This window comes from Balearica regulorum, chromosome 2 (genome assembly GCF_011004875.1).
Source record: "Balearica regulorum gibbericeps isolate bBalReg1 chromosome 2, bBalReg1.pri, whole genome shotgun sequence".
Taxonomy (NCBI): domain Eukaryota; kingdom Metazoa; phylum Chordata; class Aves; order Gruiformes; family Gruidae; genus Balearica; species Balearica regulorum.
This window is the reverse complement of record NC_046185.1, coordinates 76,838,903-76,864,986: the sequence shown is the minus strand read 5'-3', so window position 1 is coordinate 76,864,986 and position 26,084 is coordinate 76,838,903. Positions and strand designations below refer to the sequence as shown.

At 41.4% G+C, this 26,084-nt stretch overlaps 1 protein-coding gene across 15 annotated transcripts in view; it reads left to right on the top strand.

Moving 5' to 3' along the window:
• Positions 1–17,525, top strand: part of IKZF1 (IKAROS family zinc finger 1) — a 70,297-nt gene extending 52,772 nt beyond the window's left edge. For 8 of the 15 annotated variants that reach the window (XM_075744756.1, XM_075744755.1, XM_075744757.1 and 5 more), the window contains 4 exons: positions 4,995–5,162; positions 7,149–7,274; positions 11,650–11,784; positions 16,015–17,525. In XM_075744756.1, coding sequence (XP_075600871.1) covers positions 4,995–5,162; positions 7,149–7,274; positions 11,650–11,784; positions 16,015–16,721 — 1,136 coding nt within the window. In that variant the 3' untranslated portion in view covers positions 16,722–17,525. The remainder of the gene's footprint in view (positions 1–4,994; positions 5,163–7,148; positions 7,275–11,649; positions 11,785–16,014) is intronic. The other 7 variants (XM_075744761.1, XM_075744762.1, XM_075744760.1 and 4 more) reach the window with 2 other exon arrangements.
• Positions 17,526–26,084: the final 8,559 nt, after the last annotated feature.

The window sequence follows — 26,084 nt, the reverse complement described above, 5'->3', positions numbered from 1 at the left end:
AGTCTCAAAGAGTGCAAAAAATGAAGAGGCTGAAACAAATGAAGAAGTAAAGACCAGGGTGAGTCTCATCTAACCTGATATAAGTTGTCTAAAAATTAGGCTTCCAATCTAAACTCTAAGGTCATCCATAGTCAAAGGAGAAGAACTGAACTGTACTGTTGTGCTACATAAGTTACTTTGAAAATAAATAAATGAAGTATTTGGCATTTTTGCATGAATATTCAAATGAGAGGGAATTTTTAAATATTTTTAAGGTAAGAACGACCTGCCCGATGGTTAGATTTCACTGAAATAGTCAGGCTAGTGAACACATAGATAGTTTTTTCTTCCTCATCCCCCCAATCATGCTCAAATGATTTCCCCAAAATTACTAAGGAGTGAGATTAACAAAGTGTTTTCAGAGTTTAATGGAGGGGATCCATTAAAAGACCCCGAGTGTCATCCATCCCCGCGCAGTACTAGTGTCTGTCCTTGTAAGCGCGGCTGTTCGAGCCATGGAAGGATGTGATCTGTGAGCGTACCGTGGGTTAGCCACATTCAGAAGTGGTGATAGTTGGCACTACTGTTACATTGCCTACTTCGAAGTACTCTGCAGTTCAATATGATAAATCCCTCTGTCAGGGAAGAGCAGATAATTATCTTTATTGGAAAAGCCACAACTAGTTCTCAGAAGAGAGGCTGCAGCCTACTTCCTAGATATACTAAAGTGCTTGATGGTGGATTGTTTTCTTCTTTTTTTTTTTTTGGGGGGGGGGGGTAATTGAATGTTAATGTCCTTTAAAAGTTGATAAAATGTATATGGAAAATGACTTGGACATGAGGCCTTTTAAACAGACCCATTGGCTTGAAGGGGATGCTGAAGTAGTTGAAATAAAATGTTGCACCTTAAAATTCATTTAGAGGTAGACGTCTTTGTGCTTGTTTAAGGAGGCTGCTGTTTTACTAAAAGTACGCTCTTGCTGCTTTGGCAGAGTTGTTTTGGGTCAGAGGCGGTGTCTGCACCGTGGGGACACACCTGATTTTGGGTGGGCGATGAGCAGAGCTGCCTTTGCTTCTCGTGCGCTGGCTGGCACCCAGCGGGCCGAGCCCCCGGGGGATGAGCTGGGCTGCCTGCTACCTGCTCGCTGCTTCCCCCGCACAGACCTCTGCGCAAAGGCTGGCACTCCAAAACTTCTTCGCCCTTTGCAGAGCCCCCCTCTTGCCAACGGGACACTCCTTTTAGCCAGGGAACGTAGTTAAAACCTACAGTGGAATCACCCCATGAGCTGCATTTCACTCAGCAGGACCGCCTCTTCTTTGACGCTTAATAAAACTGAAGGGTGTGAAGTTGCACCCCGAGTCCTTCCATGGAAAGAAAGACTTTGCGTTCCCTCCTGCCTCGTCCGCAGCTCCTCTCCTGGGCAGCCTCTTTGGGAGAGCAGAGGCGGTTTCGTGGAGGCTGGCGAGGGAGTGGAGGCTCGGAGCTGGTAGTTTAAATAAAGGGGACGTCATGGGGAAACAGCAGTGACTGCTTTTCCTTTCAGCTGCACTGTGAAAATTAAAGTAGAAATGGGATATACGATTACAGACATTTAACTGACTACGCTGAAGCCCATTTCAATACATGCCCGGTGAAGGAATAAGACTCGCAAATGAATTACTTTGCTGCTAATTCATGTAAAACCTGCATATGCAGTGAGGTTTCCTTAAATAAATATTTGATAAGTGAACAAAACTCTAGCACACTAAAGTGCCAAAATAAAATGACTGCCTGACCTGATAAAAGGCATAATTACTTTTAATGAATACACCTGCCAAGTGCAGATATGCAGAGCAGCACCTGGTATTTCTGCCCCTCCTGTCTGCAAGCAGCTGTACAGCGCTGACAGCTTCCTCGCGCCTTACCTGTTGCTCCCATCTGCGGAGCAAATCCCACTCGCGGATGCCCAGATCTCTCTCCTCACTCTCGTGCCCCAAGGCTTTCAGTATGTTGGTTTTCTCCAGCTTGCTGTTGTCTTGTTTGGTGTTTAGGAAAAAGGACATCTAGAAAGGAGAAAGAAAACCCCTCCTGCTCCCTGGTGCTGAGACCTCAGGGTATAGATTCAGACTTCGCTTGCTCAGTGCGCGCATATATGTGCGCATGTGTGCAGGTGTATATATGTGCATATATATGCGTGTATGCGTAGGCATATCTATTCCCTCCTTGTATGTACACTCCTTTAACTTAAGACCCCAGTTAGTTCACTTATATCTTGGTAGTTGGGTCTGAATCTGTCAAATTTATTTAGAAAACTAATGCCCATTGAAGAATAAGCATTAAAAAAAAAAAAAAGAGAGAGAGAGAGAAGAAAGAGAGCTATGTACATCTATGAGTATTAGGTGATTTTTGTCATTATATTATTTAAGAAATGAGGATAAATATTCTTCACTGAATAAGTGGTCCAGGGCCTGTGCTCCCACTAAGGCTTGCAAATCACTGCAGCGGTGGTTGATTCAATTCAGGGTCCCATTGTGGTTTTTACTCCTGGGCCCATATTCATTCACAGCTACACACCGTACAGTGAAATCCACCCAGGATAGTCACGTGCTGTTCAGGACTGGCGAGAAAATAACACACAAAGCTGACTATTTAAACAAAGGATGCTTTATTTTATTGTTCTTTCCATCCTGTCCCTTCCCCATGTTTGGGGGATAGCGTCACACCCCGTAACCTTCCACCAGCGACCATCTCCATCCTATCAGGACTGAGAGCTTTGCTGGGCTCATCCCCACCCCAGTAGTTGCAGCATGGGTGACCAAGGGCTGGCCAAGATACACATAGTTGCAGGGTCTTTTGGTGGTGGTGTCGTTTCCCTTGTACAGCAACATGAGTGCAGGTTCCCTTACATTTGATCCCACTGTAAGTTTTGTGGAGATACTTGGTATGCAGTGGCCTTGTTTGAAGTGCCCCATCCGTCTGTCTTCTCCACCCAGTGCAAGATCTCACCCTGTAATTGTGAGAGCTGTAGGCTGGAGATACATTTCATTCTTACTTTGCTTTACATTTAATTCGTGGAGTACTTTGATGATCCTCGTTTTCTCCTCTTACGCTCCTCTGAGTAAAAATAACCAAAATGAATGCTAGAAAAGCTGTTTAGTAAGAATTAACCATTTCTTCTGAATTTGTGTCCCCCTTGACAAACTGACTTCTTCGTTACTGTTTCAGTCCATTTCTGAAAAATACCTTCCACGCAGAGTAACTGCCCCAAAGATTAAGAGGTAAAGCAGACAGACTCTTACCCGTTTTCTTTTTCCCCTGACAAGTCCTGTGCATGGCTTATGAAGTACATTGCAAAATCCTGTAAGGCTAATCCTGGCATTTTTGTGGGCCACCCCAGTTGAACCGGTTGCAGATATAGTTCAGATGAATACAGTTTCTTGATGGACAAAGAAAGTGAGCTCTTTTGGGACTATGCTGACCTGCTTGAAGATGTTTGACCAATAGAAATGTCTTGCTGTAAAGTAGATTAATTTTACAGTTTGCCGAATGCTAAAGCTGCCAGCCCTGATGGTAGATTTTGCAGATTTTTGGGTTGGGACTGTGCTGCTGTCTAATTGATTTTCAGCTGTTCTACAGCATTACCCCAAAATAAAAAAATATCATGCTGCACATACCATGCGCACGTATGGACATACAAGTTGGTCCTAGATGTGCAAAAATGGTACATAATGGTTAAGTATGAGAGAAGAAATAAATTGGGTTTATTTTTTCATATTTTAACTTCAGCACTGAAATTTTAAATTCAATATTATTGTTATATAAAGAATATCAAAACTAAGAACAGGTCATCTCTGGGCGGTTTCTAATATTGTGAATGTGTTATAATTGTTATAGCAAATTACATTTATGCCCAAGAGAAACAGAATTCAGGAAATGAGTTTCAAAGGCTGGTTTGACTTAGTCGAGGGCTATGGAGACACGGGCATGCAGGAGCGGTTCCCGTTGATGGACGGCTGTCATGTGTGAATTTTCCTTTACTCCTATCTGGTACAACTGGAAACATTTTTTATTTCCCACTGAAAAGGCCTCATCTCTCTTAAGACACAAAAAATAGCTAAGCGAATAAATGAGCATGTTGATTTTAAACAGCACTACAAAAGCAAACCACAGCCATATTAATTTTTGCAAAGGCTAGTTGATTCACTTCCTTGATAACGGGCACCAGTTTCGACAAATCAATGCTGGGTCTCTTCGAGTTTTATCCTGTGTCCATCCGAAGTGTAGACCGGCAGAGCCCGTTTGTGCAGCTCCTCTGTTCGCACCTTACCTAGGGAAGGGTTGGGACTTCGGCATGGAAGTACAGGGCTTCCTTTGCACTGTCTTAACTTACGTGATTTTTAGTCTCTGTCTTTCTCTCTCTTTCTCTGTCTCTTTCCTGATTTGGCTGCTTAGGGACAGACAGGTAATGGAGAAGAAATTGAAAGGGAAAATACAGGGAAAATGTAAATGAAAAGAAGTTATTATAACTGTTATAATGAAGTGCCTTTCATTTAAATATAAGAATGTAACGCTGAAATGAACTTGTGATCCTGAAATGCATTTTTAATGAGTTTCCTTTTTATTTTGCTGCTTCAGTGGCATATTTTAAAGACCCTTTGAAAAAAGCCACATTAAAAACCCCACCAAATGCCACAACATGCAAAATTGGATATTGGTTTATTCCAAAACTGCTGATCAGGAAGAGTGGCTCTTCAACACAAAATGTTGCAGTCACTTTATTTAAATGAGTTTGAATTTGCATTGTGATGTGCCATTCTGATTTAGAAAAAAAAAATTAGATTTTCAGATCAAATTGACCCAGCCAGTGAAGCATTAAGAAACTGGCAGGTTTAGTCTGAAAGCCTCATGTTATATCAAACCTGCAGCCGGTGGAAGTCACAGAGCAGCAGTGAGAAAACAACTTTCTCACTGAAATCTTTCTCCTGTTACCACATAGGATTTTTTGTTCTCACATATTTCCTCCTTCTCCCCATAGGAGAACGCCCTTTCCAGTGCAATCAGTGTGGAGCCTCCTTTACACAGAAGGGCAACCTTCTGCGCCACATAAAGTTGCACTCGGGTGAAAAGCCCTTCAAGTGTCACCTGTGTAACTACGCCTGCCGCCGCAGGGATGCCCTCACGGGACACCTGAGGACTCACTCGGGTAAGTGAAGGTGCGGGGCCGCCCGGGGCTGCTCGTCACAGCGCCTGTTGAGGAGATGGGGACATTTGTGGCCACCAAGCCTGAGAGGTCTTCTCACCCTGGGGAGGCGAGTCACCCCATGTTGGGGTTCACCCAGCTGGGAGCCGGCCGCCGTGTTTTAGCAGCAAAGAAACGACTAAACTCATCTCATGCTCATGATCCTTCACCAGAAGAACTGGGTTTTTTTCCCCCGTACTTCTTGACTGATTAAAAGTTTCTGTACTAGGGTTTCATCTTACAAGCCTCATGTGAGTAATCCATTTCATGGAACTATGAACGTGAATTAAAGCTGATGAATGTTTTAGGGTTTGGATGGCATTTATCCGCATATAGAGGTAATATAAGGTCTAAACACAGTAGGTTTTAAGTCACGAAGTCTCAGAAACCTCCGGTCTGGTAGTCATTCTCCACCTAAAGAGTGGATACCACCTACAGCATTTAGCAGCAGTTAGTTGTTGCACCTTGTTATTGCAAGTACTTTGAAAGAGATAGGGTGGGGGGGAGGGAGAGAGTGGGAGAGAGAAAGATAATAATCTTCAAAAAAACCAGGAGTCTGCGAGAGTTTTCAGTGTTTTGTCTCAACAGTAACATGGAGATCCGGATAAATATTTTTTAATAGCAGCGCTTTTCCATTACCACAAACCTCTCATTGTTTGACAGAAGGCATAGTCACATACCTTCTCTGAAGCAAAACCAATTTAGCACCTTTAAAGTGCCTTTAAAAGCAGAGTGTTGTCTCATGTAGTTTCCCAAACTAAGCTGGAAATGCATGTAGTTATTTGGATAGGAGACCTCCAAAACACATTGCTGGAACTGAGACTGGTAACTTTACTTGCGTAAGTTGGCTTTGGGACCAAGTTCTGGGTAGCAGAAGGGGAGCTCTCAAAGAGACAATTTTGTGTTGCACAAAACTTAAGGAAATTCTTCTCTAGCACATATATTTAATAATAAGATCCCTAGCGTTTGTCCCAGATGTCCAAAATAGCTTCTACTTCTCCTGTTCTGGCCCGATTCAGGAAAGCACATCTTTAAAAAACTATTTTGTCTCCCTCTCCCTTACTGTTACTGATTTTCATGGCTGCACAATTTTAAACATAATTTTTCATATATGCATGAAATTAGACCTAGACACTTTTGGCAAACTCTGAGGATTCTATAGCTAAAGCGACAATGAATAAACTGTAGATTGTGATTAGTTCCTGCAACTGGTAAACTGACGTCAATACATTATAAAACAAGTTGGATGTCTGAGTCTGATTTTCACCTGAGAATTTGTCAATAAAATTCAAAAGTTAAGCTGTGTAACCATGTAAAATTGTGAAATCACATATAAGGTGACATTCTTATCATGCTAAGACAGAAAATTCATGTCCAGAAGTCCATGAAACCGTGTTACTGCAAAATTCCTGGAAATAGCTACATCTCCATTGGTGTAATACAGAGAAACATTTGGCGTGCCATTTCTCTTGAATTTCCAGAAGCAGAAAACATGTGAAATCTAACATTGTCCTAGAGGGGTTGAGCTGGTTCTGGTTACATCAGAAGTGACATCCAGCCGTGGGCAGGTGTCTCCACCTACGCCACCAGCTGCCCTGTTGTCAGCCTCTGTGGGAGCTGGCACTAAGGCAGCTACGCTCAGGCCCTTGAAGGTGCGTCCGTTTATAATTTTTGTAGATGCTGGTTTTGAAAATTCAATGTCGCGGTCCTTATCTGACGTGAATCATCTGAACTCAGCTTGCAGCACCCATAGAAGTGGACTGTTGATGTAAAGATATACAACTAGTTTTCCATTAGTTTGTGGGGGCGTTTTAACTGACAAAATCTTTCTTCAGTTCACCACAGCATGGGCTTATTTTTGGGGTGGGCTTTTTTCCTGTTGTTCTTACCATTATTAATATGCTGTTGGGTACCTCACCTGAATCTCTCAATTAATTGTGTTTTCTCCAGTTGGCAAACCCCATAAGTGTGGATACTGTGGTCGCAGCTACAAGCAGCGCAGCTCTTTGGAAGAACATAAAGAACGCTGTCATAACTACCTGCAAACCATGAATATCTCAAGCAGCCTTTATTCAGGTAATAAACGTGTCCACCTGGGGATTAACACTGTCCTGTCACATACGCAGAAAAAGGAATGCAAAAGGAACATCTTTTGCATTGGGGACGCACACCCCCTCCCCTATATGTATGACATTGCATCTGGATTTATTTTATATTTGGCTGTTGTCTCATTTTGTTTAGCTCAAATAAAAAGCCAAAGTAAAACTCAGGCATGTAGCAAAACACTTGCAAGACCTGGAAAATTTCGGTTCATCATCTCAAGGCAGTACGACTATGTCATCTCACCACCTTTCCCTTTTGCTTGGAGTTCTGTATCTCAGTACTCTTGTGGAGGTATTCTTAATAAAGACTTAATATCAGTGTTCTAGGTAGGGCTGCAGAGTCTTCTGCATTGCACATCTCCTGGCCTTCCCAGGCACAGCTTCAGGGGCTTATTTGACCACTGGGACCAACTCATCTAACAAAGACGAACCATCTGTCTTTGATCTCACTCTTCCAAGCAAGAGCACATGAAGCCAGAGGTGTTTGATTTAGCCAGTTTGACTGAGACAGTCCAGAAAGGCTAATTTGTTGACACCCTTCTTCCCATCCTCCCCTTTAAAAGAAAACTGGGGGGGGAAGTGAGGGGCTGTTGTGCTTCCCATGAGAGACCCGTCTTATGATGACAGTAAAGTCCATTTCTTGGAGCATATAAAACCTCAAACTATGCCCAGAAATAGAGCAAGCAGATATTGGGGGTTGGCTTTTTTTGTTTGTTTGTTTGTTTGTTTTTAACAAAGATCCTAAAGATCTATATGGGATTGATTGCAGTAAATAGCCATACACAATCCTCTTACACGTGCAGTTTTAGGTAGAGAGTATAAGATCCAGCTTCTGTGGTGGAGTTTAAGCCCATCCAGTAAGTTACATTTCTTGCATACCTTTTTGATCCTGTCAGTATACGTTGTTTGGTTTGTCAAATGACAAAAATGGAAGGTTCTCTCTCACCTATTTGTAATGAAGCCTCATGTAATATTTTATATCTGGACAGAACCTGCATATGTTTTTACATGCTATCAAATCATGTAAAGTATATGCACATAATGATAGCAGTGAATACAGCTGAGATGCTTCTGGCAGACAGCATGTTAGAGCAGCGCACCTTCTAATTTTATTGAGGGGCTAGAGAATGTATAAATAGGAAAGCTCAACGTAATATACAGTAGGCAGCAATACCTATTCCTCAAAGAGGTGATAGGATTTAGAAGCAAATATTCTGTCTTGGGATTTGAATATTCAGTGTCTGGCACATGGATTTGAATGCCTGCACACAGAACGTGAAAATGTGCGGGAATGAGTAGCTGAACTACTACTAAAGTCTTAGTAAGCAAAAATGTCCAGATGAACCTCGCATAAGGAATCATAAACTTCAATAGGAAATAATACAGATGGACCTTTGTTTATAGCAAATCACGACAGGAGAGTTTACACTAGCTTAGGACTAAATATCTAATATCTTATTGGGATGGAAACGGGGGGAATTCAGGAATGCTTGGAAGAATTACTTCTTCCTTGCATATACTGAAAATATCATATAAATCCGTATTTGATATAATAGGAGTGCTTTTGCAAATTAGAAAAAAAATAAAGGAATAACTTCTGGGTTTAGACCTTGCATCCTGCCAAAAAAAATCACTCTTATCATAAAAAAAATTAGTACTCAGTTAATAAATAAATTCCTTACGCTTTTACAAATAAAACTTTTCTGCATTTTTCCTAGTTTTTTTTCATCTAAACCGCAAACATACCATTTTGCTGTGTTTACATTATTTATTTCCCTTATAAAGGGAATGAGAGAGTGTACTTCTTGGATTTTTTTTAGTGCATTCTACATTATATCTGGAAAGGCAAGTAGTTATACTATCACTGTTCTTATATTTCATGGTGTGATATGGAGCTATTAGAGTTGTAATTCAGACCTTTTTTTTTTTCCCCAGACTTAAAAAATTTGGTACAAAAATCTGCTAGGGCATCTAATTTGACATTCTGCTACAGTGGGATCATTTTTTACAGCATTTTTAAAATACTTTGTGCTGTATACATAGAAAAAAATTCAGTTGAAAGGACCTAAACTGATAACAACTTTCCATCAGCTTGTAAATCTAACAAATATACTTTGGAAAGTGCTTGAATAAAGGAAAGATCCAGCAAAGAGAGTAAGGAGGGGAACAAGAGATTGCATTTATATTTTAACTTTTGTCTGCTTTCTTTAAGAGAAGGAGATTCAGCATGACATTACAAACCTGCCAAATTGAATGGCAAAATTCTTATTTTAGAGGACTAGAATCTCATTGTCCCTGTGCAGTTCTTCTCCTAGAGATATTAATTGGGGTTTTGCATTTACATTGACTGGAAGTGTGCTGAAGTCTTACCAGGTCTATATAAAATAACAACAGAAATAGTTTATGAAGTTTAAAAAGGGTCAATTACAATTTTTTTCGCCACTTGTGGATTTTCATTTGGAAAGATAATTTTTTTATTTTTTTTTCAGTCCACAGACACCAAATTATAGAAAAATAGTTATCAGGTTGGTGGCAAATTTCAGGGGGTGTCCATTGCAAAGGCTGCAAATTAGTACATAGTTCAATTTGGCCAGTTTGGGAATGGGTTAATAGCAGTTTTAAAAGTTGCAATATTAAAAGTTTGCAAGTTGAATACATAACTTACCCTCTCTTGAAATGATTAGAAATTGAATGTTGTTATATCCTAAACAGATACTTCGTGATCATTTCAACTTTTAATTAAAAAATACATCTTTTGTTCCCCTGTTGAATGGGCTGCTTTGAGACATTCTCTGTAAATCTCTGCCTGAAGTGGTACCTGGAAGCCTTAGCCAGCACGAGATGCTAGTGTGTGCATCTTTGATGATTAGACACCGTCAATGCCCTTTACTATCCTGCATCTGCATGACCAAATTCCGCTCATATCTTGTGTTGGTCACAGTCTTTAGCATCTTGTGGGGCTGGGGCATAATTTCATGAGACTCCCTGTCACTGTCACAGTCACCGTCACCGTCACAGAGTTTGTGCTGCTGCAGCAGGGACTCAAGAACCAGAGGTATACTCCTCTGCTTGGTATTGCTCTTTCCAGTGATCCACCAAACCCTGATTTTGCATCTTTCAGGAACAATGAAACTTTCACAAACATCTTATGGCAGTGATATATTGCCAAAATAACATTGCATAGGAACAGTGTGTTCTCAAGAACTGAGAAACACCCAGGTACCAGAGTGATGGGTTCTGTGAACCAGTAAATCCAGTGATAAAACAAATTCTCAGCAGGCACAGAAGGCAAAATGTAGCAGAGCGGTGCACCTAATTGAAATAGCTTGTAGAATCAAAGTCTAAAAATCATCTTTTGCTTCTCCCTTTAGTAGCAACTCACAAGTTCAGGAAAAATATCGATATCCTAGTAACAGGTAAAAGTAAAATTAACCCCTTTCTCTCCTGTCTCTGACTCCTCTTGCTAAAAAAAGGAAAAAAACCCCAAACCATTTGCGCTGTGATCTCGTTGCATATCACCTCTCCTTTAGATGTTGGAAATCAGAAACACCTTTCCGTACATTTTTCACAGTCATTGTTTTGACAGTGTATTCTCGTACATCCCTTCTGTTTCTGCAGGGAAGTACAGAAGTGAAATGTAGTGAAAGAGAGTCTCCCTTTCCTAGAGCCTCACAGCTAAGATCCTTTCTAATTTTTCAGTGTCTCAGCAGTACCAGGAGGCTGGGAAGCATGTTTGAGTGTTGGAAATCAGCACTCCGCTATAGATGTGACTTTAGCAACTAAGGTTAAAAAGGTTTAAAGTCTAAAATTGCATCAAGGAAGTATAGCAATATTTACTAGGAGAAAAGGGGGGGAAGGGCTGGTGTAGCTTGCAAACGCATCTTCCACTGCCGGAGTTGAGAAGTTTGCCCGTTGTTCCTGCTCAAGAAGCAATGACCCTACAGGTGGTTCCCCTGGGACACGTGCAGAGGGACGGGTGGGGGTGGCAGCAGGAGGGTGAGAAGATGAACTTGTTTCATGTCCAGTATAATGTTAGGATATAACTGATTCACAGAAATGCAGAGTGGCTGTAGCACAAGGGCGGAATGATTACATCACGTACAAGCAGAGGCAGTTGCAATCTTATTTTTGTATCCTAAACGAGGGAAACATGAACATGTACATAGATTAATCAGTGTGAGGGACTTCACTACCAAGAGTCAGAATCGTCCTGTGTCTGCAGTGGTGAGCTCCTCCTTCCAGCTGGTTGGGAGCTAAAAGACATTAGCTGAGAAACAATAACCTGAAGACAATAGTTCCATTAAAATGGAACAAGTGTGCCTAACCCTTCTGATGTCATTTGATTTCAGTCATAAAAGAGGAAACTAACCAGAGTGAAATGGCTGAAGACCTGTGCAAGATAGGGTCAGAAAGATCCCTCGTGCTGGATAGACTAGCAAGTAACGTCGCCAAACGTAAGAGCTCTATGCCTCAGAAATTTGTTGGTAAGAGTTAAACGTTTGCTGTCTCCTAAAAAATAAAACAAAACAAACCTCAAAAAGCATCTCACAGGATTTTTACTTTTGCTTTATGATTTTACTTGTTTTACTAAATTAGCAATATCTATCTCTGTAGAAGCAGATACAGCAATGTGTTGGGGGAAAACAAACAAACAAAACCAAACTTCTCCAGCACATATTTCTGCATGTTTAATTTTCCACATCTGGAGATCGATTTTAAGTCTTTTTCCTGTCTTTTTCTAATGCTTACGAACCAGATCATTATAAGATCTGGGCAGGCTTTTGAAGTTGCCGTAACAAGCTGAAGATAGGAATAAAAGTTTCCTATTGGGAAAGCATTTGACCACACATTCAGGGTTACTTTATTAACTTCTTGGATGACATCTAGATCTGGGCAGACTGGTGTTTGTGGAAGCATTTGTGAAGAGTTGAGCATAGGCTGGATAATATTCTTCATCCCTTCATAAAGCCTGTATACATTTACAGCCCAAAATGGTCATGGAAATAAATAAACCTAGGTCTGAGAATAATACCTAAATGAAAAGATATTTGAGTACATTCTCAAAATGATGCAAAAACTTCATGCCCGTTTGTACCTAGCAGTTCTTGTCTTAACAATGAAAAAATTAGGCTACACCTATATTGTTCTGTTTGATAGGCCTGTACCAAGTAGTGGTTACATCAGTTTTGTAATACTGAGACCCACAGGCAATATTTTGTCAGCTATGTAGAGTTAGTCTTAAATGGATAAAAACATGGGAGATCGGAGGACAGCACATACTTGTATCATCTCATTAGATTCTTTTATAATTCTCTGCACATTAATTTATAATATTATTCTATAGGAAACAATCAGAAAAAATTGAAGTCTTTGAACAAAAACACACATTAAGAAGGTCTTCAGTCAAAAGTCAAGGCAAAAAAAGACCAGTTTGTGGGACAGAAATTTCAAATACACCTTCTTCAATGAGGACACAAACTGAAAGGATAGTTAGTATTTCTGAGACAAGGAAAGGGGAATCTCAGCTACGTCAGGAGGTGCAACAAAAGGTTTGAAATGAAAGTCCAAGATTGTCTTCGAGTCCAAAGGCAACAATTCCAGGAGGTGGTCAAGGATAAGAAATGCTTATGCTTATAAAAGGACAAAAGTTGTAGTAGAGGTAGTTACCAAAAAGTATATCAACTATGTGAGGCAAACCTGATTCATTTAGACACTCTAGTAACTGATTGCATTAGGCAAAATACTAATTCTGGGAAAGCTCCAGGAAGACCAGAAGTGTTAAAATTGAAAAGACATTAGCAAGTATCCTATATGTGATGTATTCGTGGGTGTGGACTAGCTTTTTTGTTCTCCTTTTCTCTCTTCACCCTGAGAAACAGTAAAGACAGCCACTTGAACTACGAGTTTTAGGAGGGCAGAGTTTCCTGTCAGTTAGTTATTCAGGGTGCGGTGTAGGAAGACAACCTACTGACAAACAGATATTTATGGAAATTTGTTAACCTTCAAACTTTTCTGACAATAAAATGCCCCCAAATTCTTTCCTTTCCCATCCTCACCTGCTGCTTCATGTAATAGGTGCATTCCTGATTAACACAAGGTTGGGCTGGCTGGTTAGGAGAGCTTTTGGGTAATAAAACATGTTTATTGCCTGTGGATTACCATGTCATCCCAATCCCCGTACTGAATTCCAGGGAGAAAGAGCAAATGACATCCTTCGCATAAGGGAAACACTGCCTGCTACTTCACTCGATTTTCTCAAGGCTAAATTCATTATCTTTCAAAAGCGAGATTGTTCACCAAACTAAGCCAGTTATCTGTAAAATTCTCTCTGTATTCCAAACTGGAATAGCTCCCAGACCCAAAAGCAGAACTGGGCCATCCAAACTAGAGAGTGAGAACTGCAGGTGAGGTTGACATGTATTTATCATGTTGAAACAATAGGCAGCAAAGAAAAGAGAGGGGTTAAAAACAAAAACAAAAACAACAAAAAAAAAGAAAAAAATGCCCACATGCCCTGAGTGCATTTTTACTATTTAGGTACCTACTGCAGAACCCTGAGCTTGAAGTGCATAAAACCATTAGGAGTTTAATTTACTTATGCTCTAATAGCCACAGAAATGAGCTATTATTTTTAATGAGTGCAAGTATTACCTGCATTGCCCAGATATAGAAATGATACCTGCCTACCTCAGGTTTGTGTCTGTTTCAGACACTTGGCTTGGAAACAAATTTTTCTTATGAGTACTCAGTCCAACTACCAACTAGTTATGCTAGATAAAGCAAATACTACCCAAGAAACAGCTATTAAAATCATGCCTTCTGGATGCCCAAAATTTTGTGTATAATGACAACCAGCCCCACTTTTCAGTGGTATACAGTGTCCATGGAATATAAACAGTTTTGACCTCTTTTTTTCCTCCTTGAGTCTCGGGTATACATTCATATTAGGAGAGTTTTTCTATATTTAATTCAAGAGCCTTTCACAGCACCTACTTTGAATCTTAAGCCTCAAACTCTGCCTGAAAACTATAGCAGCATTAGAAAGGGTAAATCTGGAAGAAAAAAAGAATGCACCCCAGTAGAGCGGTGCTCAAATTGGCAGAATAACAGGGAAAGGAAACAAGAAGAAGTAGAAGCTTGTGCAGTGCAGCCCGAAGGTGTCTGTACCCTCCATCCCTCATAGGAACTTACGCAATGCTCAGAGTGTTTCTTTCTCTGCTCGTGCGAAACCACGTCTTGTGGGAAACGTAGACAGCAGGACTTTCTGCGCTTCAGCTCTGTCACTGCAATAGTGTCACGCTGGAGGTTTTCTGGGCTCTTCGCTGACTTTGAATAGTCAATTTGAGTAGAAACTGGGCGGGAAATTGTTGATAAATTGATCTGCACATCTTCTGGTAAATTTTCCATGCTCCTATTAGCATTTCTTTTAGATTAATTAGGACTTTCCAAGGCCTACGAGTATATGTCATGTTGATCGGGAAATGGTGACAGCACCTCATAGAGATATTTGTGGCTTTCAATGAATTTCCCAAAATCTGCAGAGCTAGAAAATCCGTCACAAGTGTAAACAATGTGTTGCTGGTAGTCCTTAGGAACCTGTAGGAATTTTTCAGCCCTTTGCATTTGCACAAATTTATTAGGAGCCTGATGATTACGTTGATGGTTTACACTGTTTGAGAAGACTGTTCAGGTTCATAAAATAGTTTTAAATAGTTTCTCCCACTCCCAGCTTTTACCTTCTATGTTTTGCTTAATCCTATCTGTCCAGAAATTTTGAGAAATTGTAGTGAAACTCAGCGTGCAATTCTAGGGTAGCCAGCTAAGAGATACATTAGCGCAGTCTGATTTAAAAAAAAATTAAGTGTCCCGCACCCCACCGCCCCCTTACTTTTGGCATCTCAAATCAGAGTTGAAGTTACAGGTAACATGTAATCTTGCTCTGTATGGGGCTTTTTACCTCCTAGGAAAGATGTATTCCAACTACAAATGCACTGAAATTTTTTCCTTGGTCCTTGACTGCTCCTGTAGATGATAGCTTTTTGACACAAATTTTCTAGGAACATGAGTAGGTTCTGGTAATGTGTCTAACTTATGGCTTATTTAAAAAAACAAGGTGTGGGGGGAAGTGGCAATATGAAAAGTTAAGGTTTTGTTGATTTTTCTCCGAAATGACAAATGACCACATTTCTGATGTGGGTTATTTGTAAGAAACTGAAGGTCTAAGACTAAACCATGTGATTTCCAGTCTCAAATTGTAATGTTTTAGGGAAAAATATTGATAACGTGCTTCGTGCTCTGAAGCACGAAGGCCAGACTCACTGTAACTGTGCTGGTACGCTGTCTTCTCTAAAGACAAAGGCAAAGCCTCAGCTCACTGTAGGATGCAAATGAGGGAGTTCAGTTAGAATGGAGAAAGAGAAGATGAAGGGCTTGATCTGTAGCTCCCATGAGTCCCCATATAATTATTTCCAGAATCCGTTTTCATCCATTTGCTTGCCCAAAGACCTCAAGTTATTCTGCAGGTTAAAAAAACCCCACCAAACAACCATTTTTCTGACCAGCAATATTAGAGAACTGTGAATACCTCATGTGAATTTCAGAGGTGGATTTGATCAACTCTTTTCTCCCGTGTTGCTGTTCTATTGACCCATGATGTTCGGTTCCTTAAGTATGTAGAAATCAACCCTCTAACTCCTGGCTCTTCTTCACCGCAGGTGAGAAGTGTCTGCCCGATCTTCCATACGATGCCACCACCAACTATGAGAAGGAGAACGAGATAATGCAGACGCACGTTATAGACCAGGCCATTAATAACGCCATCAGTTACCTGGGGGCAGAGTCCTTACGTCCCCTTGTCCAGACACCTCCAGGTGGTTCTGAGGTGGTGCCCGTCATCAGCCCCATGTATCAGCTCCACAAACCTCTCGGGGACAATCAGGCTCGCTCCAACCACACAGCTCAGGACAGCGCAGTGGAAAACTTGTTGCTGCTTTCCAAAGCGAAATCTGTCTCCTCCGAACGGGATGCCTCTCCCAGCAACAGCTGCCAAGACTCAACAGATACAGAGAGCAATAACGAGGAGCGCAGTGGTTTAATTTACCTGACAAACCACATAGGTCCCCATGCAAGAAATGGCATCTCTATAAAAGAAGAAAGCAGGCAATACGACGTCCTGAGGGCAGGTACTGACAATTCGCAGGATGCTTTCAAAGTGATCAGCAGCAATGGGGAGCAAGTGAAAGTTTATAAGTGCGAACACTGTCGAGTCCTTTTCTTGGATCACGTGATGTATACGATCCATATGGGCTGCCACGGGTTCCGTGATCCTTTTGAATGCAACATGTGTGGCTACCATAGCCAGGACAGGTACGAATTCTCCTCCCACATAACTCGAGGGGAGCACCGCTTCCACATGAGTTAAAACTCCTCCAGCACCGATCTAGCCTCAAGAGCTGCGTTACTTGGAGCTGCACGAGCCACGAGAGCAACAAAGCACAAGTCAGCTGGACAGTAAAAGTAACAGGAGAATCAAACGTTCAGATATCTTCTCCCACAAGAAAAGATTTTCCTTTTGGTAGCATGCATTGTAACTCAGTTTTCTAAAATGAGTACTAAAGTTTTTACTGAAAATGTTTGATCACCAAAAACCTTTAGTAATATAAGTAGGAGCTTTTGTAGTCACATAGCTGAAAGCCCTTCCCTTAACTGATGCTTCTTGCAAACCTCCCTTGCCAACACTGTTAACCACGCGCAGGATGCACCACGCGGACGAGGACGCGACAGGCAGGAGTGGCCGAGCTTTCTCTCTTAACACCCTGAGCGTAGGGCTCTTACACCAGATGTATGGTTTTTGACTTCCTGGTATTAGTTGACTCTTTGGGGAAAATTCAACAACTCGACTAAAGATGGAGGGGCCCATCTCAGATGACTTCACAGACAGCTGGGGTGGGACGGGATCCCCCAGCCAGAGGGCCCTGAATTGCTTTGGCGGTACAAAGTAGAACGTTTCCATCTGCAAGGGTGCTGCTGGTACTGACATCACAGCATGCCTTGTTTGTGTCACTAGGCAGGCAAGCAGGTATGTGAAAGGTAGAAGAAACACCCTTGTAATATACTCTGTGAAGTATGAATTGCATTTAATGTATAGAAAAAGGGTATTGTTGGGTCTTCTTTGAATAAATGTTTTCTCTCCCTATCCAATAAAACCCCACTTTTTGTTAAGCAACCCCTCCTCTCGCTGCATAAACAAGTTACAATATATTTAATTTTTCTTTCTTTCTTTTTTTTTAAGTTTTAGTTATTTGGAAAAGTATGATGTGCAGTTGAGAAAAGCACTAGCTAGAAATATGTGTGGGGAAAGTCTCCTTATGCACATTTTTCATCTTTTTAGACTGCCTGGAAAATATCCAAATGTTCTTCTCTTATATAAAAAAAAAAAAAAAATCCCATTTTACCTGCATAGAAGATGTCCTCTTGTAGATTTTGTGGCTCTACTCATAAGTGTTGCACTTAATTATTTCTAAAGCACTGAGCTGAATTAAACCAGCCAGTCGAAATTTGTAGCCTTCTCTCTTTTTCCTGGCACTTGCTGTTTAATGAGGGACCAAGCCCCGCAAAGGTGCCGAGAACCCTAGCTTCCTATTCAACAAATCATTTCACCAAGTGCTTTAAGTTACTTTTACTTCAGTGGAACTAATCTTAAGGTTAAAAAAAAAAAAATAGTGTTTTGCTGAATGGAGATCAGGGACTGCAGCACTTTGCGGAGTGCAGTAAAATCCACCAAGAGCTTACTCCATGGCAGGTTCTGCGGCAGATACTGTAATTTCAGTTAGAATAAAAACTTCTATGATTGATAGATTTTAACCCTGAATACAAATGATAATAAAAAAATATATTTTTAAAAAATTTTCTTCTAAACTTCCTCTTCCAAATAGTTCATTCCTCTCCCTGAACACCCTTGTACTTTAAGATTAGGCAAAAAAGAAATTTTTGCAGCTGCATAAAAATCTGTCATCAGTGCTGTGATACTTCCTGGGCAACATTTGTAAAAAAAAAAAAAATCGTATTAACTTAATGTATAAATACTTCCACTCTGCATAATAAATGAGTATTCTCCAATAAACACGATCATGTAACTGACAAGACTGGCAGTCTTGTCATACAGTTACACGTTCTCCATTCGTAAGTGCACGCAAGCACATATATTTATTATAAAAGAAAATCAGTGGAACCATTAATGCTTGTTCCTAGGCCAATTTGGCCTGATATGTGTAGCTATATTTGATGTACATTTCCTATATATACATACTATTACAGGCACGCAGAGTTCCTTCTTCTGCTTTCACTTTTGCAGGTGTAAGTCAGGAGCAACAACGCCGAAGTCAGAGGAAAGATACGGATGAAATAATGAATTGCACATACATGCTTTTACAGTATCTCATGTCTTAGCTTTTCATGCCAGCCGTAAGAGGCTTACTTCACGTGGCACGTGGGCGCAGCGGTGTTTCTACGCTGGGAGTGCGGGCGCGCACGCCTGTTTAGCAGCTTTGTCACCAGGTCTGAGCTGCGTGTGCACGTCCGTAGGCTGGCGCGTGTACCCACCTCCGCGAGAGCAGATCAGCGGTACGTGCTAGGCAGGCTAGGACATACAGGATGGCCAATGACCCCCCAAAAGATGAGTCGTGTAAACTGTAAGGTGATCCCCTCTACGCCCGCATTGTAGCTCAGTTACCTTAGGAAAGGTTTTTGCTGGTTACCCCCAGCCCGAGGCACGGCCGGGGTGGGCACAAGGAGTCCTCCACCGCCGTCACCCCCCGCCTACGGTTTTGTCCTCAACGCCTGCTGCGCGCGTAGCTTCACGGCAGACTGTACGCGGCAACGAGGCGCTACCAAATATTTTGTATAGGAATGACCTGAAGAGGACCTTCAAGGGGGGGAGCTTACGGTGATGAGTTTCCTTTATTTATTTATTTTTAAATAAAGTTGAAATGGGTTCCCTTTTTCATAGCTGGTAGGGATGCAATTCAGCTGTTCTTACCCCTCTCCACTTTCGACTGATACCAACCAAGAAGGGACAAAGTAATTTCCCAGCCCTGCTGCAACGTCCTGTGTAAAGTCAGATGTTGGCTGTACAGAAACGTTCTGCCCTTATTGCTCTTATACCTCTTTCCTACTGCTCTTAGATTTAGGCCACTTATATACATCATGCCGTAATTTTTTTTTAACCCTTTATTTTAAGACACCCCAAGCTATAAAGGGGAGGGGGACAGAAGCTTGCTCAGGTGGTTTTGTTTCTTCGCTTTTACTAAAATCCAACACAAATAAAGCCACGTTCACTAACCAGGTACACAAGCACAGCTCCAGTGGAGTTTAAGGCTGTCTTGAACTTAGTTTTTAAATGTGATTTCTGATAGCTGGGTAGGTTCACTGCCTTTGCAACATCCCTGTGCACGCATGCACGTGGATGAGTTTCTGTGTCGCTTTTCTTGTCGACAACATGCACATGCCCTATCTGTGGTTTTGTGTATCGTTAATATTTTATATGCATACGTATGTGTATATAGATCTAACATGGTTCATATGACGTGATGATGCACCGTCAGTCACGGTGGGTTTGTTTCCTGGGTCTGGAGTTTTCTTATTTATACTATAAGAGAATATGTTGATGTTGTATATTAAACAGTATAGTAGTATAAGTAAGTATATTAAGACACGGTGTATCAGAGGGCATAGTCTAAAGGCAGGAGCAAGCAGCATTCTCTGTTCATGAAGGAGCTTTTTTAGGTTTGCTTTTTTTCAGTGGTTTTTTTTCTTTTTTGCACAAAATCATCTTCAATTTGTTTGGAAACAAGTGTTTCAGTAACTTTATTTATGAACATATGTAAGGATGGCATGAAAATAGGATGTTGTGTGTGTGTACATCAAAACAAACTGTGCCCTCAGAAAAATAGTTTAGTGTAATATGCCTTTTTCTCTGTTTTTTGGTTTGTTTTTTTTTTTTGCTATGGTGCAATACCCTGATATGGTTTAGCTGAACCCTAAAATGAGTATAATATGGTGAATGGCTTTAAGTTTATATCTGTTTTTAAAAAGAAAAAAATAGTCGCTTCCCAGCCCTTCTCCCAGACACCGCCTTTTCTTAATAGAAAAGTTGTATTTACACACTTTTTTCCCCTGTGATTTTATATTGTAACTTCATTTTTCTTTGAGAATATTGTATTTAAAAAACCCAAGCAAATTTCATAAAAATTGGAAATGTTATTAAATTATGTCTGCAAAGTGAGATGTATCTTTTAAGACAAGAGAACATGGTAAAAAAAAAAAACCCACAAAACCAAACCCAGAACATTTCTGTCACTCTCTGAGCGGGTGAAGAAATCATTCGGTACAGCCGGAGGCCCCGTGTGCGTGGGGTGCCCTGTGCGTGTGTGTGTGTGTGTGTGTGTGTATGGGCGTGGGGTGCTGACTGTGTACACGTGGGGTGCTGTGCGTGCGTGTGCGTGCGCGTGGGGTGCTGACCGTGTGCGCGCGTGGGCAACGTATGGCGAGAGTCGGGCAGGCGGCTCCGCGGGCAGCGAGGGAGCACCGAGCATCGTGCTGCCGCACCTGTCCCCCGCATCACGGTGAGTCCGTCCTTGCGACCCCTCTTCCGTGGCCAAAAAAAAGTCAGGCTGCGCCAGTCACCGTGCGCTCACCAGGTACGTGCAGCAGCCTTGCTAAGCCGGCTCCGGCTGAAGATCGAGTCCTAAACTGGCTGCGTCCCGTCCAGGGTGTCCCTGGCCCCAAAGCTCACGCAGCTCCTTTCAGCGGCTGCGTTTGAGAAGTTTGCTTCCCTTCCAGGCCTCTCCTCTCGCCCTTCCCTCCCACCAGCCAGCCGAAGTCATTACAGAACACAATTACTTCTGCATGTAGAGTCATGGTAATTCAAAATAAAACACTGAGAAATTATTTCTACTATTTGCCATAACAGAGGTGATTTCTCTGCGGGTGTCCCCGTCTCCTTCAGATTCCAGCACAGTAAATTTCACATCACATATTTAATGCAAACAAGAATCAGTGCTTTGCTTAGAAAAAGCACCATTTATAAAGTTTTAGAAATATTTCCATTTGTAAAACTGTATTATTATGAACAAAATGAGATTAAAAAAAAAAACCCCTCCAAACTCTAACAGTATTGCAATCAATTCTTTTACAGGTTCTCAAAATCTAGATTTTCCTTAAGTTCTTGTGATAGGTTTTCATCATAAACTGACTACTTTTCTAGAAGAAGGAACCCTTTAACGTCCTAATCCTTCTTTTCACCATCATACCTAGTTCTCAGTAATTGAAATTATCTACAAATTTCTGTTTCAGAGGGTGACTCTCCTGCAAAGTAAATATGGTCTGTTAAATAATAATAATAATCTTCATCATCATCATCATCAGCAGCAGCAGCAGCACAAAAATAGACCAATTGTAACATTGTTAATCAATGTTATTAAATCCTTGGACATAAGTAGAGACATCCACAGATATAAATGAAATTTTGTGTAGCTAAAAAATCTATTCTGGGTATCTATTACATTTCAAAGACTTTCTTTCAAATCCTCATATTTATATCTTTTTACTGCTCCCATAGTTTCATTAAATTACATCAGAAACTGCTGTAGGTGCCAAGATATGAACTGTTGTACTGACACAGACATACGACTACCGGGGGTATTTTCAGCCTCGAGTCTCCAAACAGGATTCCCAATAAGCAGCTAAACACCAAAACGGCGTTAAGATGCGCCCAGCAACCAACATTTCCTAGTCAGTTTTTAAAATCAAGAAATACACTAAGATATACAAGATTCTTTGAGTGGATACCAAAATGAGAACTCGGAGCCAGACCTGGAGTGCACAGATCTGATAATGTAACAATTTCCTGTATTTTTTTTGGGGGGGGAGCAACAGACGGGCAACACATGACGGGGGGATGGGATCAGGATCATTCAACATCTTATTTGGGGAAAAAGGGTTAGACCTGCCCCTGACTTTACCAATGGACTGAGGATACTGCACTGGTTTTGTCAGCTGGTGAGATGGTCAAAAATAAAGGAGAAGCTTTCACTGAAAGCGTCAAGTTTCAGCAGCAGCAGCAACAATTTAAAAGCTGAAAATGTTGCAACTGGAAAATCAAAATGTTTGATTTCTGAAAAAAACTTTTCCTGCCTGTGCTGTGGGTCAGAGCTGCAGGGCAGCCAGGGCATCACCATCATGAAACACAGCCTGCTGCTTATCTGGAAGGAAAATGATGCATGAGAACAAATTCTGGTCTGAATGCATCATGAAAGACAAAAAATCTCTCAGACCTGGCCTGTGGAAGGCAACAGAAGTCTTAACCTTAGTGGAAGGTCCATTATCCCAGTTTTCTGGTTTTAATTTTCGATGCATCTTTTTTTTTTTTTTTTTGGCTACACAGACTTTGAATTTTCAGGGCTGCTGAACATGCAATTCTCATGAAAGTCACTGGTCGCCGCAGACAGGCAGCATTTCTGAAATCCTGCTGTAATTGCCGGAAGATGGGTATTCAGAAAACAGGAGGGCCAAAAAATTTGTAGAGTTTCACTTAAAATGGGATAGAATGGAGTGAGAAATCCAGAGCTGGGCTTCAGACAGCAGGAGTTCATCACATTTAAACAAAAAAAAAAAGGACGCAGCGAGCATGGCCGAAACCCGGCTCCTGCTAAATTAACTGATCCCTGTTAACTGCAGCGAGACTTTTGCTGCATTTAGCATTGCAATTTTTTTTTAATTATTTTTTTTTTTCTTTGAAAAGGCTTTAAAGCCTGTCCCAGGACACGGAACAATTCCCGGTTTTATCTGTCCCAACCACACATATGAAACATGTGAGTGATAGAGGGCAGCTGGTGCTGTTGCTGCCGCCGGTGGCGGCTGCAAATCACACAAACCAACGCCTTCCTGTCCCTTGGGAGAGAAGTGAAGGTTCTGGTTTATAAGCAGTTAGAGAAGAAGAAGAAGAAGAAGAAAAAAAAAAAAAGAAAAGAAAAAAAAAAAAATCTACACCTTGCAGCAGACAGTGAGCCTGGGGCTGGCAGGGTGAGGAAGTTAATCAGCACCGAGCAGGCTGTTCGGGATGAGGCCAAACAGATGGCTCGTCTCTGAAACGGCAAAACGGGAAGCAGATGTGGCCACCGCTTCTCCCCATGCATAACTGGGAACCAGCCGGTTGGTGAGGAAATTTGCATAACAAGGATAATTTGGTATCAAAACTGTCCCTAGAAGTGATCTGAATGGATCTGGGCGCAGTTGACAGTTTTCACTTCTTGTTTCCCACTCAATGTTCAACCAGATTAAATTTTAATTTTGACCCTACTGTTTGCCGGAGGTTGCTCTCAGCTCTCTTCTAGGGAAACCTATAATGCAGGCAGGGGGGGACCCAGCGGGTCTCTGCTGAAGCTTTCGGGGCCGAAACCCTGATCTCAGTCAGTTAAAATTTTAGTGACTAATTTCAGCAGGCTTTGGTTTCCAAATTAAAGCCTATAAACTTCACACCATCTTATGCACAGCCATCAAAACCGAGCCTGAACTAATATCCTCTATTTGTGCGTACCGAAATTCATAGAGCCTGGACGCGGATACGCTACAAGCCTGAGCCAGAGCCCTTTGCAAGCCCCTTCCTACCCAGAGCAGAGCCAAGAGCCCCGGCGGAGCCCGGCATCTCTCCCTGCTGCCCTGGGGGAGCGGGGGGGTCTGGTCCCCCGACTGCAAAGCCTCACCCGCCTGTCGGAGCCTTTCTACCTGCCAGCGCTGCACCAAAACACTTTACCCAAAAAAAGAAAAAAAAAGGGAAAATAACATGAATATTGAGGGGGCAGTTTAACGCGTGGATATGATGTACTGCAAGTAGAGGAGGGGTTTCTTTTTTTTCTCTTCCTCCCTATTTTGTTTCAAAGGACGTAGCAATGTCTATTTGACTCCAGTTTTTACTTTACAGCGTTCCTGTTCTATTGAGAAGGACTAAATATACTGCAGCCTTCACACATGATAGAAATTAAAACAGAGACCCAAGGAGCTCTTAACATTCAGGGACGTTCAAATCTGGATTCAAACACTCCGGTTTTGTTTCACTGATAGTTGTAGAGTACAAAACAGTACCTTTATCATCTTAGGGACATTCCTGTGTGTAGCCATGGGAGAGAATAGAGGCTCATTCTCGACTGTGTTGGAGAAAAAGAAGAGGGAGTAAATACTTGCTGAAAACACATATTTGCGGGCACTAACAGAAGCATTGTTATATGAATTTTACTTTTTCTAGCACAGCACACATGTGATTTACCCCCCCACCTCAGAAGTCCTACTCTGAAACATTCACAAACTCACTATTTTTGCATTGCATCCAGTCACTTAGTTCTAGACTAGCTATATATATAGTATTTTATTTGCATAGTCTAGCAAACGCACATGGGAAATGCTCTTAACACACACATGTATGTAGGGGGTTTTTTGGACTCATTAAATATTGGTACAAATTAGAATGATTACTTCTGCTTTGGAAACATCTGTCTCGCTATCCCGCTGCAAATGTAAGCTGGCTGAGACACAAACCAGTTTTATAAGGTCTAACGCTGATATTACGATAGTACCCGACAGGAGAACGTCTACTGCAGTAACCGGAGTAAACCTGAATAAGTGAAAATAATGAGGCTGCTGAGGAACACGCAGCACGAACGGACCCTGCGGTTCCTGCACGTACGGCACGCTGCTTCTCCCCAGGTCACAACTGCGTTGCATTTGACTGACCTTTAGACAAAGATCGGATCCTGAGCAGCTGAAAGAGTAGAAATACACAAGGAGAAAAGCTGGGGGGGGGTTGGAAGACAATGAAATGCAAGTGTTAATAGAGTAAGAAGTCTAAAATTAAGGCTTCTCAACAAAATTCCAAATCCCAAACCAGGAGAAGGACACTAGAGGCGTCTGAGTTGTGTTAAATAGTTCTTGATAGCCGAATCATCATTTGGTCATTGGAGGTAGGGGCAAATGGACCAGAAGTGATAGGAAGACCAGAAGGGAAATGAAGGGTGGTAGAAGATTGGGTGGAAAAATTAACACGTCGAGTTCAGCAGTGAAAAAATTACTCTCTACCACAAGGGTTATTACCACAGAATTAAGAAAAACCAAAACCTGTGTGTTTCAGGGGAAAAAAAAATTCTTCTGCCATTCTTAACAGTTGCATGTGTTTTATACTATGGAAGAGTTGGCCTCTTCTCTTGATTATCCTTAAATGTAAAATCAGTTTGTGAAATAAAACTATTTTTTGTTTGGATTTTAGCAACTTCCCCCCTGCCTCCCCAAATCCAGACAGCCAGTGCAGGTGTTGTCACTGTACATTCATACTTCCTTTTTTTCTTCAATACCTGACAAAGCAGAGAATCACATAGTGTAAATCCTTTTTAACAATCCTTTTCATGTTGTCATTAATGTTAAAAAAAAAAAATTGTTTTTTTCTTAATATTCCAGTCTCTGGAGACACACAGTTCTAGAGAATATGCTTTTTTGTCTCAAATACAGGAGGTGTGTAGCTCTTGACTGGGGGGGGGGGGGCGGGGAGGAGACTACAATAAGTGGAATTCTCTTTAATTACTCTGAGCCAAAACCGAATATAATTTCATCCTATAATCTTTAAATTCATTCTATAGTTTCCAAAATCCAAGACACAATTTCTGAACAGCTAGTAAACAACAGCACTACTGTGAAACTATTACATCCTTTTCCCTTCCCTGAAAGGGAAATTGTAGCAGAA